The sequence below is a fragment of the Cottoperca gobio genome, chromosome 19 (assembly GCF_900634415.1).
Source record: "Cottoperca gobio chromosome 19, fCotGob3.1, whole genome shotgun sequence".
In the NCBI taxonomy this organism is placed as follows: domain Eukaryota; kingdom Metazoa; phylum Chordata; class Actinopteri; order Perciformes; family Bovichtidae; genus Cottoperca; species Cottoperca gobio.
In genome coordinates, this window is record NC_041373.1 from 12,992,456 (window position 1) to 13,008,932 (window position 16,477).

Consider the following 16,477-nt stretch of genomic DNA (forward strand, 5'->3'; position numbering starts at 1 on the left):
TTATGCATGACTGACTCAGCTGATAAATAACCTGAAATCAGAACATAATTTAATCGTATGAATTTAACCTCCAGAAACAATCAGATCTTTTAACCAGCCTGCACCTACTAATCCCTCTAACTCATAAAAACACATGCTTTTAAATGTGTTTTAATGCTCCAACTTCTGAACACTTTACTCTACTCCCCTATTTAGCATTGATAAGCACTATTTAAACATGTAATACATTGTTTATAACACACTAATGTAGTTGTACACATGTGTAAAATTGTCAACAACCCCCTTATAAGTAGAGGCTAAGGTATAAACTGATTATTAATGACAAAATAGGTGTAATAACATCAAATACATCTTCATAGGAGAAGTTATAATTGTTGGCACATGTACATTGTGTCACGGAGCGTGTTTGGACCCAAATGCAGCACACAGTAAACCAGGAACAAATGCAAAAGACGTTTAATGTCGAAGCTTGGCAGGTACAGGGCAGGACAGATACTCCAGTAGGGGACAGGCAGAAGGTAGATTGTGGCCGGGCAGAGGATTTGGAATCAGAAAAGACGAGCAGGTCAGAGGTAGGCAGGGTCGGCAACAGGAAATCAGTCAGGAATGAAGCGCTGGAAAGTCCAGCATGAATCGTAAAGTAGTAGAAGAGCAGGAGAGGCTTAAATACCGGCTTGATCGAAGATGAGATGCAGCTGGAGCCCGGGTGAGTTGACCAATAGGCTACAGAGGTGCAGCAGGTAAGAAGAGAAACAGAAACATTGTGCATTAATTAATACTTAAATTGTCCCAGAAGCGCTGCAATATCTTCTATTTTAATTGTTGTGGTAAAAGCAAAAAGAAATCAATCCATACCAGTGAGCTTTCACCTGTGAAAACACATTACTCAATGTATTTACTGATTTGGCTTCTTCAGAAACTGTAATAACAACTGTGTTTTTTCATTTGACATTTAATTCCGGGTCCCTAAACACTGATCAGTCTTCATAAATCATCTGATGTCAAACGTTGGCATCAGTGTTATATTTTTCTTCTCCAGACCACTGGAATGCGACGCCTTTTAAATTCTCAATCTCTTATTCACGATGACATTGCGCTGCATGCAATTATGCAGCTTATCAACATAGCAGGTTAACTTCTAAAGCAAGTGAAGCGAGGAACCAGAAACTCCAGTTCCCACTTTGAATATCTTGTAAGTGTCTGCCAGGTACGGAAAAGCTTTCCAGCTTCCTCATGTAGTAACACTTACTGTGAGCAGAGCGAGGTGAGCAGAGGTGATCCGCAGGTAAGAGGCTCATGTTTGTTTGTTTTCCTATTTAGAACTAGTGTAATTAGTGTTCGCATTATTCTTCTATTTGATTGCTTTGTGATGAAATATTAAATGTCATGTGGATCCACTTCCAAACACATTTTTGGTCTTCAAAAAGTGAGTGTTAAAGTGTGTAAACATGAACATTGCAGTATGTTTATGTTTTATTTTTATACCTTTACAGGAAAACATCCTTAAATCAATAATAAGTATGAAAGTTAAATCTAAATATGTTTTCCTATACACCTGCACCTTAACATGGCTTTTGTTTTGTGAATAGAGCTCTATGCGTTCACAGACTATTTACACCCTACCCTGTTCGTTTTAAGGTCAACTATTTCCTTCTGAATATTTTAATGCTGTTTTGAAGTGACTGTTACAGTCTTGTGTTGTTTTTTCAGGTGTGGTGTCACAATGCATAAGAACCAGAAGAGCGCAGGTAGCATATCACATCTTTATTGTTATTGTTTAGGTGTTTGTAGTTACTTACTGGCATTTTTGTGTAGCTTAAAGAAAACCTGTGTTTGCAGCCTATTCTGTGAAGACACAGAAGATTATTTTGACAAGCCAACCCGGTTACCATTGTTAACTGTCATTAATAGTTTGGGGATTTTCTTCCTCCACTTTGGTCTTTTGTTCAAACTGCTTTCGTAACAAGTTTATTTTCTTTATACTGTTCCTTGTAATGCTTTTCTGGTTTCCCACATATCCCCTCCAGTAAAATAAAGTGGAAGTTTTCTGTAAACAAAGATGAGATTTATGCAAATGATCACGAAACAATAGGCTTTTCTTTTGCCCTCAGGCGGAAATACGGTGTTCTACAAACCGTTTGGAGTTACGACCGAAGTAAGATCTGGATACCTGTGCAAGTCTCCTCCCCCAAAACGGCTGAATACAGAGGTGACAGAGTTGGCACAATGGATGCAATTAATTGCAGCTCTTCATGTGTGTTCGTTATTTATTTGATCATGTTTCTCCTGCAGAAATCATGGAAGAAGCGGTATTTTGTGCTGTTCAAACATAGTGAGCAAGAACACCAACTGAAGTACTTCAAGAGTCCACGTGAAAGGGACAAGCCGCTTGGAGAGATAGACTTATTGCAGTATGTTCTCACATGGCTCATTCATTGATCATTAATTTAATGCATTTAATAGCACTCAAATGAAGAAAAAAAATGCAATTAAACCAGCTTTTTTTTTTTGGAAAGATTCCCCTCTAGCTTAAAATGTTGCTTTTCTCTCTGTCATTGTTCCTCTGACAGAATCTCATTGTTGTATGTGAGGCCTGAACAGCACCAGAAATGGGCATGGGTCCAGAAAACCTTGAAGTGCTCCCCATCATGTGTGCTCTACATCCGGGCAGCTAGCCGGGACTACTTCCTCGTCGGGGACAGCAGGTCAGCTGGTTATTACAGGCGCCAAAACACTGAGATGGAATTTTATAGCTGGGTTTTATTACACTGTACTGTAAAAACTCCTGACATACCACACTCTAGATAGATGCACAATTATGTATGTTTTACTTCTACAAAAACACTTTAATAAATAGGTAGATTTCATGGCTATGTGAGAATGAGGAATAACACAAATATGATCTAAAATCTTAAAATCCTGTTATTAATATTTGATCACAGTTAATCTTTTCAAAAATAAAGTTCAGTCACTAAACCATTTTGTTCTCAACAAATCTAATTTATTTTGATTCTGCACAAATGCAGAGTTTTTCCAAAGAGTTGGCTTTTTGATTTAGTCATAAACAGTCCTAGATACATGGATTGCATTCATTTGAAAGTTTGGCGATGGCGTAATCAGGATTCAGGCCACACAGCTGGGTTGGCCAATCCTCCTGCCAAGGCCCTCGCTGACACTGTCACAGCGCCTCATACCATGAAGGTGTTGCTTTCCTGTTTAGTAGTAGTCTATCATCTGATAAAGACTTTGCCTTCTACTCTGCTCATTGCTGCTGAATGTGACTATTTCCAATCTGTGTTTGATTATGGAATTGAATTTTAAAATAAATGTAATAGCCATAATTTGTGGAGTGATGAGATCAAAATGAGATTTTCAAGTGTTTCATTTGCCCTTCTTGCTTTTAGTGAGGAGATGGACGGCTGGTTCACTGACCTGTTTGAGGCCCTAAAAACTCGACCACAGAAATGTATAGCTTCAGAGGTACATCGAGATTTTAGTTCTTATTATGTTTTGTAACAGCTTATTGAAGTACTGCACTGCACAATCCATATCATGTTTGTTTATCAACTATGTCACACACAATGTGTATATATTCTTTTCTGCTAAAGGACATGTCTAGTGAGAACCCAACCGCTGAGGTAAATATTAAAAATCTGTTTCTCATCTGTTGACAACAAACCACTTTAACATTTTAGAAAATACAATTATTCACTTTCTTGCCGAGAGTTAGGGGAGAAGATTATTGCCTCTCATGTAAGTACGAAATATAGGTGGAGCTAACAGTCAACTAGTTTAGCTTAGCATTATAAACAGGGGGAAAGAGCTAGCCTGGCTGTGACCAAAGGTAACATAACCCTACCAGCACCCCTACAGTTCGCTAATTAACACTTTGTATATGTTTCTTTAATGCGTACAAAACCTGAAGTGTTAAAACGATAAGTGTATGCTGGCTGTTATGTGTTTAAACTATTTCATGGCTGGGAGCAGTTGCTAGGCATCCCGTGGACACTACAGGAAGTCAGCGCTCCTGGCAAAATAAATACTTATTAAATAATAATTTACTGTAAAACAGCGAACGACCAACAAATGAGATGTAACATGTCAGTGAACGTAATAGGTGCTGGTAAGCATATCTTTGAACAGAGCCAGGCTAGCTGTTTCCCCCTATTTCCAGTCTTTGTGCTAAGCTAAGCTAGCAGACTGCTAGCTCCCGCTACATATTTACCGTACAGACTCGAGAGTGATGTTAATCTTCTCATCTAAATCAAAGAAAGGGAGCAAATCAACATATTTTACAAAAACTATTTCTTTCATTTTTCATGTTCATGTTTTTCACATTACTTGTAATCTGGCTCAGTTGATTGCTAACATGTTTTATCGTCCAATAAGTTGCTTTTTTCCCCCTACTTTTACTCCTGAATATATGACTTTAATATTATATTTACATCCTGCTTTCGACCTCTGCCTCATTCTGAGAACACTTGCTCATCTGAATTATCTGAATATCCCTGGCAAATGCAAAAAGCAACCAATGAACAGTTACATTAGTCCTCTCTCAACCGAGCTTATCAATCAGCTCTAAATTTGACTTCCTGCCTTCTTTTTCCAAGGTTATTTCAAAACCTACTACGCGGAAAAAATCTTTTGCTACCGTGCTTAAAAAGGTTGGTCTATAATGTCGATAATGCATGAATTTTGCAAAACCTTCTAACGGCATGCATCCTGTCGCTCTGATACTAACTCCAATTAATCAAGTCAGTCAATCATGACGTTCTTCTTTGTGTTTGATTTGATCCATTCGGGTAAAGAGACACGTGTATCCTTCCTATCATCTACCTATATCATCGTTTTAGAGATGCACATGGGAATGGGACACATGAAAACATTTTATTCTGGGTGTATTCGGCAGTTTAGTGTCAGTAATTAGAAATTACATCACTCACAAAACTTTTATTAAATCATCATTTTATATCAACCCAGATGAATTTAAGGCAGCTTTAAGTGTTTTTCGGTCAGGTTAGTGTAATTTCTGCGAAATGGCTGCACAAGAACTATATTTGAGTTTACCCAAATGTATAACTAACACATTGGACCCAGGGACACTGAGCTGAATGGTCTGAGAGCAACATATAAACTATACATTTTCACTGAGATTGTTTCATTTCTCTACAAACAAAACTGTATGCTGTCAGAATAATGGGGAAAATAATTTAATTGCATGAATGTATTGCACATAAGTGCTTTTAAGTGTGTGATTTCTTTTCTTTTTCTTTTACAGACAGAGAAACTTCGGTCCATGTCTGATCCTTTGGATAACGTCACTGTAAAATCAAAGGTGTGACATTTTGACACTAATTCAAAGGAGGGTTCTTTAAAAGATGTGTTTGGGGGATTGGAGAATTGGAGGTAACTTTTCTCTTGGTTGCATACATAGTTTCTTATTGCTTTCTGATTGGCTGACAGGGTGAAGATTATGCCAAAAGACGTGCATCGGAGCCTGTGAATCCAATCTATGACTATCCAAAACTCTACACAGGACCATCAAAAGGGTATAATGGCAAGCCCCGTCGTAACAGCTCGGACTGCATGTGAGTGCTGAATATTATTGATATTGTGTATGTGACAAGCTGTTGATCTGAATTATTTCCAGATATAAATAGCACAAAAAACTTTTTTTTGTTCAATGGATATATGCTTGAATTGTGACCTTGAGTACTACTGCATCTAATATTATTTGTCTGTTTCTTGCAGATATGAATCGATGATTGAATTTAGAAACACTCAACAACTGCCAGTGTAAGTTTTATTTACACTGAGAATGTTTCCTAAAAATTTAAAATAAGCGCTGATTATTGTTAAAATTGAAAGCAGATCATTGTACCCAATGCTTCTAGGGACCTTAAAGTTAAGGAAGTTACCGCGGGCACCCTGATGAGGTCTGTCAATGAAGTCTTTGACAAGCTGAAGACACAGATTGCCCCACTGCCTCCATTCGATGAGGAGACCGTCGCTGAGGACAGGTAGCTCTCTGTTTAATTGCAAGCTTGTTTTTATGTATTTTAGTGTAGGCCGTGTGTGTATTTTTGACTTTGCACTTTGTCTTCAGTGTCAGTGCCTTATACTCTTTGTGTTTTGTCAGTGCCCTAGATACCAAAATAGCTCACTCATCCAAGGTTACTGCAGCCTCATTGGCTCAAACACCAAAACTAACAACAAGGCGGGAGTTCTTTTTAAAGATCTATTGACTCTCTACGACAAGTCAAGAATCTAAGAAAGGCAGCACCTCAGAGCCTGTTTGGCAACTTGTGCTAGATGAAACAAAACCTTTCATCTTGTGTTGAACAAATGGAGTGTCTTCACATATTTTATTATCATTATTAGGTTTATTATTCCCTAATAAGCTACATTGAATGCTGCAGTCATCGCAACTCATGTGCAATTATGTTAATCAGAGCCATTGTTTTCACATCTATGCATCTAAGTACTTTACTATTTCAATTTAAACAATGTGCATTTTGCTAAAACAGCAGCAACTTTGGCCACCAGTGACGATTATGAACAACACGGACATTTTAAATGCTAAAATGTAGTGTAAAAATTAGGGCTGCACAATATTAGAAAAAATTAAATTGCTATTTTCATTTTTTTCTGCGATATGAAAGATGCAGGAATCTCCACCAGTTGACGACAAAGTACGTGTTTTTGGTCAACACCATCCTTTCTGTATCCAAACATATTTCCAAACAACTGACTTTGCATTTCCTTCTGCAACCAATTCATGTTCTGTTTTTGGATTGTTTTGCTTGATAAATTGATCAAGAATGATTGTGATTGGTGGTTTTGCTGTGCTTAGCTCACTATCAACACACTCTGTGTATCCAAGAACCCTTAAATCCTAATGAACGCTATGAACGATATATCGTGCAGCCCTGGTGTAAATGTAACACAAGTAAGGCAGTGTTAAAGTCAGCAAACCAACTCAGTATCCATCTTTGTTCACTTTAGCCACCATAAGCTACTGGTCGTACCCGACTAAGTAAGGCTGTAGCTGGAGAACCCCTGCGTGTAGGCGACTTGAGAAAAGGCTGTGTGTTATTTCTTATGAATCAAACGAGGAATAATGTCCTCAAAACATACACTGTCTCACTTTAAGGCTGTGGCATGTAAAGAACACAAGGAACATGTCTGAGTAACTTGTGATGTCGAAACGCCACTTCCAAAACAAGTTTTGAAACAGTATCATCTGAAAATCATTCGTCATTCACTATTAAGTATGTACGTAAGGTTTGAGCCAATCAGATTTGACTTCCTTGTTTACCAAGACTATTGGGTTCATCCAACGAGACGCGCCATGTTGAAGGACGTCTCCTGGATACTGTAGCAGTGCTTGACTGTAAAAGGATGATCAAAGTCATAACATGTTTAATGTGCTTGAATTTTAGTAAAACATGGAAGTTTCTTTCATAAAAAGAAATGAAAAAACTCCATAAAAAAACATTTGCGTATGTGAAGTATACTTACACATTCAATGATGGTTTGATCGATCATAACAAACAGTTCTTATTAGTGGTTTGTGTTGCATGTGTGGATCTATAGGACACTGTATGTCAAACAGTTCAATGGTTTTGAGTTAAGCGTCTTTGAGTTACAAGAAAAGCGCTATAGAAGTGTAATGTATTATTATTATTATTATTATTATTATTATTATTATTATTATTATTATTATTAATAAGTGACGGGTGATACAGCTGTGCACACGCATCTCTCACTCGTGTCTTACGAGGACGGAGCTGAGACGTGAGGAAGAGACACAAGTGAGGGAAACGAGGAGGCGAGGGTGTTGGGATGAAGCCATTGTGTTAATCACCAATACAGCAGGCGATCAATTAAAAACATCACTGTTGTGCCTCTTCCAGCCGTTACAGACCACCGGCTCCTGTATGAACATTCCCTTTCCTGCTGTTTGTTTTCCTAAAATATGCTTTAAAACAAAACTGTGTGATAAATCTGCATTTCACACTGATGTGTGCTTTCTGGCTGCCTGCTGTACTGCCACGCTGAAGAACATTCTCTTCTACATTTGACATATGGGTCAAAAGACTCCTTTTGTAAAGTGCTTCCTAATTAGAATTCCTGTTGCGCCCCCTACAGTGATTTGGGATTGATTTTCTTCTCCCATGCTGCTTTTATGAACTATTTTAAATCTCAAGATGTCTGATCCCCTTTTTTGAATAACTGAGAGAAACCTCTTTTGGTTTTTGGAGTGCACGTTGCTCTTTCACCCTCCGACAACCATTTCTTCTTCCTTTATTGTTGTTGTTTTCTGCCACAGGGGCAATACTTTCATCCGTCCATCCAAGACTTCCAATGCAGCGCCGAAATCTGTTGTTGTAAAAGAAAAAGGATACATCGGCGACTGGTAGCTGAATGTAACTGAGACATGAACCAAAATCTGATGTTATAATCCCTAATGCCGCTATTTGCTTTTACAGAGCAGAAATGAGTCCAACGTCAGACTGTAGCTGCAGCTCCAGTGACGACGGTACCATCTCTCCTGCAGAGACGCTGGAGAGACCAAACGTGTTCACATTGGAAAAACATGGCCCTTCTGACAGGTGAGAAGTAACTACCAAGTGGGCACTATTACATCTCTTGTAATAAGAATACACTACAAAATAGGGACATTTTACACGGGTGTGATGATCAACTGAAGCAGAGAGCTACTAATTCAACAGTTTCCTAACTTGTTAAGGACACAAGGGCACATTTAAAACCCCCCACTGTGACACCGCCTGTGCTATTGCAGATAAAAAGGTCAGAAATAGCTTTGTAATGGAACAGAGAACAAAAACAAACTGTGCCGCTGACAAGTTGCTGGACCGGTTGGAGTGGTTTCTGCAAGCAGCCGCTGGTATGATAGTTGAAGCAGTGCTTGACATTTAACCTTAGGAGCGACTTTGCTATCAGAAAAAGAAAGAAGAACATTAGAAGTCTTTATCTACACAGACACTTATGCCACTATGATGAAGGAAGGAAGCAATAGAAACCATAGATTTCACATTTTCACTTGGAGAATCAAAGTTTTCAGTTTCCTTACTACTTGGCATTTTGTGCCTTTTTTATATCGTGGTGTTTCTAACATTTACTAAAATGAATATGCAACAAAAACATTGTGGGGAAATGTCTTCTCTTACAAGTTAACTATTTTCTTTGGATGTCAAGTATCTAAAGATGTATTTCTATATAGCTAAAGTATCTAAATGTATAAAATACCCTTAAATAAAGTTTGTTTTTCTTTCAAGCCTTGACGCCATCACCCCAGTGGAGAGAGATTTTGAGATCAAGCATGTGGATTTGAAAAAACACCTGACACTAACCGAAGTGGATGGGAAACCAAGGTCAGTTTGTTTATTAAATTAGACCACTTACTTCATTGCAGTATATTAAAATAAATAAATAAAAGGACTTGACTATATGTGGAATGCTTAACTATCTACCGATGGAATGCTGCACTTCCTTATTTGCAGCTGAGACTTAATCCCTCGCTGCTATTCATTTGTGTTGGATGATTCAGAGCATTCAGCTGTTTTGTGTTCAAATGTCTTAATTTTTAGATTTAGCAACTGCTCTTTGCATTAATTGGTTTGATTGCACAAACCGAAAAACTCAATCCCTTTTTTAAGATGTGGAAAAAACTGGTCTCGGCTGCAAAGACATTTTATTACATTTACATTTTCAAAGGAGGTGGTGATGACTATATGGGCCCGCAGCTGGAGACGGCCCCTGTTAGTACCAATAGGGGGAACATATGGATTTATTATTAATTATTATGTATTTGGTAATGATAAGGATGTAACAATACAAAATAATTAAAGCACAATGTAAAATACTGTGTGAATGAAAGCATGAATCTAAAAAAACTGAGTGTGTGTGTATGTGTGTGTGTGTGTGTGTGTGTGTGTGTGTGTGTGTGTGTGTGTGTGTGTGTGTGTGTGTGTGTCACAGTGTGTCTGGGTGGACAGGCCAGCCGCAGTCTGTGTGCCTGTTTCACAAAGGAGACTGCATTCTGGCAATTAATGACTTGCACACCGGCAGCGTGGAGGAGTATTTCATGTATCTCAGCAAGTGTCTCAAGGTTGAGGTATGTTCACACAAAACACCAAAAGACTAACACATTGTCAGCGTACGTGATATTTGCGTGCATCGATGAATGTGCGAAGAGTCATCTGAGAGGTCAATGATTTCTCTGTTCAGGTGAAAGTGACCATCCTGCGTCTGCCTGGAAGCCCTCCTCTGCATTCACCGAACTGTCAGTGCAGTGCAACGCAAGCTGACCATTAGAGCTGAGACAGTTACCGCCACAATATGTTGGTTTGTACCATGCATTGACAGCTGACAGTATTCTTCCAGGGCTGTGGGCAGTTCCTCTTGATCTATCCCTCTACTAGTTTACTTGATCTCATTGATTGATACATCTTTGACTCATATATACAAATATCAAATACATTATAGTTGCCAAGCACTCGGCGCGTACATTTGCAGTTTTAACCAAGTATGATGATGTGATTATGTATTTACTGTAGAAAAGCTGGCGCGGGAAGTGAACAAAAGATACGGTTTCACTGAAAGGGTTTCCTCATACCGCCTGTATGATAATAAAACAACAAAGGCGTTATGACACAAGCCTCCTTGACCTGAGACAAAAGGGTTCACAAGATCAAATGAAAGTGTAAAACTGGTGCGATGTGCACACGGTTTTCTCTATATAGACTTTGTAAGAACACTATTTTTTAATAATTAAGCATCAAATTAATCAAGTGATTTTAAGAACATGAAGGACTCTCTGAATCAACATTTATGATCCCCAATGAAGTAATTATTAAATATATTTTTTAAAAGATATATATAATAGTGTATAGTGACTTTTGTCTCACGACTGTATGACTGCGCATGAACTGTTTGAAATGTGAATGTCATCTCTCAGCAATGCCGGCTCCTTTCCGGTTGGTGAAATGTTCAGAAATGTATTTTTAATCTGTGTCCATCTGATGACGTATTATTCTGAATACAAATGGAAAGTACAGTGTATGTCAAAAGGCCTTTGTTACATATTATTAATGTGAATGCGAATTCAGCCCTTCCTTTTCTTATTTATTTCGAGAGACAGTAATTAAGATTAGATGAATGATTTTTTTAAAAAGGTTACAGAACCAGTATTTCAGCACCTCCGGGTGAATAGTGTGGATTAAGATTCAGACAGAATGGTGTTAAACTTCCGGCTGCGTTTCAGCCATTTCTCTCTGATTTGAAGAAACTGTGACTTTGCCTGGAATGTCATTTTTTCTATAGGAGTATTTGGGATGATGGTTTTTAATCTTTTTTTTTTTTTAATTATATCTGGTGACCAATGCCGCTCCCTGACAAAGACAACATCAAATGAAAATGATCTGCAAGGCTTCATCCCTTGAAGTACGAGAAACCATTCTGAGCACCATCGTTAATACTCCCGTGGCATCTTATCGGCCTTTCCAAGATTAATGTTGCACGTTTGAATGGAGCCGTTAAAACAGATATGAGAAATTATTCAGGCCATTCTTCAACAATACGCTCCATTACAACCAAATGCATTCTTTGAGATGTACTGCGACATTATATCTGTTTAAGATGATTATAAAAACATTTGACCAGATTGTTACACTGACCATTTGTATTAATTCAACATATGCAACAAAGATTACATAATAAAAAATTCTGTTTAAGAAGTTTAAGAAGAAGACATGTTTGACCCGTTTCATTAAACCTCTTGTAATCTTTCATTTTTAAAAGGATTATCAGTTCATTGATATATTTACTGTAACAAAGTGGCATCTGATTACAAAAAGCTGGCAGGGGTTCTATATCCTGCTCGGAAGGGGCGAGAACCTGAACATCCAGTTTACCTTCTTATCACAGAACACATGGGGTGATCAATATCATCTCTGAAGAACGTACAGGATTATACAACTTGAAGATTTTACGTAGCAACTCTAACAATTGTTTTTGTTATTCGTGTGAAAGACTTTATTTTTTATGGACATAATATACAATAAGACATAACAACACTTCAACAAGCACCCGGCCCAGTGGAGCAGTTTGGTAAGACTTCATACCATTCATGCCTAAGGGGAAGAATATGATACACCATTATTAGAAATGACCCACTTGAAAAGGATTGCTGTGGGCAGTGAAAGTAATAAAGTGGTTGTTACATCAGCCACCTAGTAAAGTGGGTGATAGGCATGAAGACACATGCATGATTTGAAATAGGAAAAGAGGCGGCAGGTGTAATGAAATGCATTGATGGTTTAAATCGTTCAGAACAAGTGATGGAAACTTACAGGAAGATTCAGCCAGGCTGCTCTTTGAATCAAATTGTTACTAAATAAACATTTTAAATATACATCACTGACTGCACACCCTGGGATATATTGTTGGAATCTACAGTACAACATCAAACCTTTTTTAACATTCAGATTTTGTGACTAACATTTTCCTCACGCTGGCCGCTGAGATTGAACACACACAGCTCAGGCAGACGGGCTACATTGACGTTGTTCTACCTCTTTACACAGCCATTCTGTGGAAAGCCTGAATTAGAAAGCTCCATCTCTGTACCGCATGTCCTTCTGTCTCAGAGTGGCGAAAGGTCTGACAGCACATTGTTCAAGACATGTTTGCTTTTCAAAGCCACTACACAACGGTGGCATTCCTCCTTTACACACTATATATATATATATATATATATATATATATATATATATATATATATATATATATATATATCCATCCATCCATCGTCTACCGCTTATCCGGGATCAGGTCGCGGGGGCAGCAGCTCCAGTAAGGAACCCCAATCTTCCCTTCTCCGGGCCACATCCTCCAGCTCCGACTGGGGGATCCCGAGGCGTTCCCAGGCCAGAGAGGAGATATAATCTCTCCACCGAGTCCTGGGTCTTCCCCGGGGTCTCCTCCCAGCTGGACGTGCCTGGAACACCTCCCTAGGGAGGCGCCCAGGTGGCATCCTTACTAGATGCCCGAACCACCTCAACTGGCTCCTTTCAACGTAAAGGAGCAGCGGCTCTACTCCGAGTCTCTCACGGATGGCTGAGCTTCTCACCCTATCTCTAAGGGAGACGCCAGCCACCCGTCTGAGAAAACCCATTTCGGCCGCTTGTACCCGTGATCTCGTTCTTTCGGTCATGACCCAGCCTTCATGACCATAGGTGAGGGTAGGAACGAAGATCGACCGGTAGATTGAGAGCTTTGCCTTCTGGCTCAGCTCTCTTTTCGTCACAACGGTGCGGTAAAGTGACTGTAATACCGCCGCCGCTGCTCCGATTCTCCGGCCAATCTCTCGCTCCATTGTCCCCTCACTCGCAAACAAGACCCCGAGGTACTTAAACTCCTTCACTTGGGGTAATGGCTCATTCCCTACCTGGAGTAGACAATCCACCGGTTTCCTGCTGAGAGCCATGGCCTCAGATTTGGAGGTGCTGATCCTCATCCCAACCGCTTCACACTCGGCTGCGAACCGATCCAGTGACTGTTGAAGGTCACAGACCGATGATGCCATAAGGACCACATCATCTGCAAAGAGCAGCGATGAGATCCTCAGGTCACCGAACTGCAACCCCTCTCCACCACGACTACGCCTCGATATCCTATCCATGAAAATCACGAACAGGATTGGTGATAAAGCGCAGCCCTGGCGGAGGCCAACATTCACTGGAAACGAGTCCGACTTACTGCCGAGTATTCGGACACAACTCTCGCTTTGGGCGTACAGGGATTGGATGGCCCTCAAAAGTGACCCCCTCACCCCATACTCCCGCAGCACCTCCCACAGTATCACCCGGGGGACCCGGTCATATGCCTTCTCCAGATCCACAAAACACATGTAGACCGGATGGGCGTACTCCCAGGCCCCCTCCAGGATCCTTGCGAGAGTGAAGAGTTGGTCCGTTGTTCCACGACCAGGACGGAATCCGCATTGTTCCTCTTCAATCAGAGGTTCGACTACCGGCCGAACCCTCCTTTCCAGTACCTTGGAGTAGACTTTACCAGGGAGGCTGAGAAGTGTGATACCCCTGTAGTTGGCACACACTCTCTGGTCCCCCTTTTTAAATAGGGGAACCACCACCCCGGTCTGCCAACCCCTAGGCACTGTCCCAGACTTCCACGCAATGTTGACGAGGCGTGTCAACCAAGACAGCCCCTCAACACCCAAAGCCTTCAGCATTTCTGGACGGATCTCATCAACCCCTGCGGCTTTGCCACTGTGGAGTTGTTTGACTACCTCAGTGACTTCCATCAGGGAAATTGACGATGATCCCCCATCAGCTTCCAGCTCTGCCTCAACCATAGAGGGCGTGTTAGTCGGATTCAGGAGTTCCTCAAAGTGCTCCTTCCACCGGCCGATAACCTTCTCAGTTGAAGTCAGCAGGGTCCCACCCTTGCTGTACACAGCTTGGATGGTTCCTCGCTTCCCCCTCCTGAGGTGCCGGATGGTTTTCCAGAAGCACCTTGGTGCCGACCGAAAGTCCTTCTCCATAGCTTCTCCGAACTTCTCCCACACCCGCTGCTTTGCCTCTGATACGGCAGAAGCTGCCGCCCTTCTAGTCCTTCGATACCCTGCAACTGTTTCCGGAGTCCTCCCGGATAACATAACCCGGAAGGACTCCTTCTTCAGTCGGACGGCTTCCCTGACCACCGGGGTCCACCACGGTGTTCGAGGGTTACCGCCCCTTGAGGCACCTAAGACCTTGAGACCACAGCTCATCACCGCAGCTTCAGCAATAGAGGTTTTGAACATCGCCCACTCAGGTTCAATGCCCCCAACCTCCACAGGGATGGCTGAAAAGCTCCGCCGGAGGTGTGAGTTAAAGATCCCCAGGACAGGGGCTTCCTCCAGACGTTCCCAGTTCACCCGCACTACCCGTTTGGGTTTACCAGGTCTGTCCAGAGTCTTCCCCCACCCCTTGATCCAACTCACCACCAGATGGTGATCAGTCGACAGCTCCGCCCCTCTCTTCACCCGAGTGTCCAAAACATGCGGCCTCAGGTCAGATGATACGATTACGAAATCGATCATTGACCTTTGGCCTAGGGTGCTCTGGTACCACGTGCACTTATGAGCATCCTTATGTTCGAACATGGTGTTTGTTATGGCCATTCCATGGCTAGCACAGAAGTCCAATAACAAACGACCGTTCGGGTTTAGATCAGGGAGGCCCTTCCTCCCAATCACGCCTCTCCAGGTGTCTCCATCGTTTCCCACGTGTGCGTTGAAGTCTCCCAGCAAGACTACGGAGTCCCCTACTGGAGCCCCCTGCAGGGCTCCATTCAGGGTCTCCAAGAAGGCCGAATACTCAGAACTGCGGTTTGGGGCATAGGCACAAACAACAGTCAGAGTTTTCCCCCCCATAACCCGAAGGCGTAGGGAGGCGACCCTCTCGTCCACCGGGATAAACTCCAACATAGCGGTGCTCAGCCGGGGGCTAGTGAGTATCCCCACCCCGGCCCGACGCCTCACACCTTGGGCAACTCCGGAGAAGAATAGAGTCCAACCCCTATCCAGGAGTACGGTTCCAGAGCCAAGACTGTGCGTGGAGGTAAGCCCCACCAGATCCAACCGGTAGCGCTCCACCTCCCGCACTAGTTCCGGCTCCTTCCCCCACAGAGAGGTGACGTTCCACGTCCCCAGAGCCAGCCTCTGCTGCCCGGGTCTGGTCCGTCGAGGTCCCTGACCATCACTGCCACCCATGTGACAGCGCACCCGACCCCAGCGGTTTTTCCCATGAGTGGTGGGCCCACAGGATGGATGGATGGGAGGCACCACGTAGCTTCTTCGGGCTGTACCCGACCGGGCTCCGTGGCAAACCCGGCCACCAGGCGCTCGCTGTCGGGCCCTCCCTCTGGGCCTGGCTCCAGACGGGGGCCCCGGGCTTCCTCCGGGCAGGGTCTCTCCTTTCCTTTTCCTTTCTTTCATGAAGTCGTTTTTGAACCATTCTTAGTCTATTATATAATATATATATATATATATATATATATTATATAATAAATATATATATATATATATATATATATATATATATATTTATATATATTTATTTATTTATATATTTATATATATATATTTATTTATTTATATATATTTATTTATTTATATATTTTATAATATATATGTTTAAATATTTATATATATTATAATATATATTACAATATATATATATTATAATATATATATTATATATTATAATATATATATATTATAATATATATATATATTATATTATATTATATATATATATATATATTATATTATATATATATATTCCTGAAGAGGCATTGACGCACAGATCCATGAGTACAAGTTATTTAAATGTACAGTAGCAGTGAAAACACCATTAATTGTGCCAATTTTGCACATGAAATTTTT

At 41.0% G+C, this 16,477-nt stretch overlaps 1 protein-coding gene across 1 annotated transcript; it reads left to right on the top strand.

The window, feature by feature from the left end:
• Positions 1-1,723: 1,723 nt before the first annotated feature.
• LOC115024857 (pleckstrin homology domain-containing family S member 1-like) lies at positions 1,724-10,341 on the top strand. Its single transcript, XM_029456718.1, has 14 exons — positions 1,724-1,748; positions 2,112-2,209; positions 2,293-2,411; positions 2,571-2,705; positions 3,405-3,480; positions 3,609-3,638; positions 4,611-4,664; positions 5,279-5,335; positions 5,464-5,588; positions 5,895-6,020; positions 8,493-8,615; positions 9,303-9,398; positions 10,006-10,141; positions 10,255-10,341. The coding sequence occupies exons 1-14, from the start codon at positions 1,724-1,726 to the stop codon at positions 10,339-10,341; spliced, it is 1,287 nt and encodes a 428-aa protein (XP_029312578.1).
• The last annotated feature ends 6,136 nt before the right edge of the window (positions 10,342-16,477 follow it).

What these genes read in the sequence shown, in the direction of transcription:
- LOC115024857 (XM_029456718.1), top strand. Translation starts at nt 1,724, where the DNA reads ATGCATAAGAACCAGAAGAGCGCAG. An exon ending in AGAAATGTATAGCTTCAGAG is followed by an intron (nt 3,481 to 3,608) that starts GTACATCGAGAT and finishes TTTCTGCTAAAG; the next exon opens with GACATGTCTAGTGAGAACCC. An exon ending in GAAGTGGATGGGAAACCAAG is followed by an intron (nt 9,399 to 10,005) that starts GTCAGTTTGTTT and finishes TGTGTGTCACAG; the next exon opens with TGTGTCTGGGTGGACAGGCC.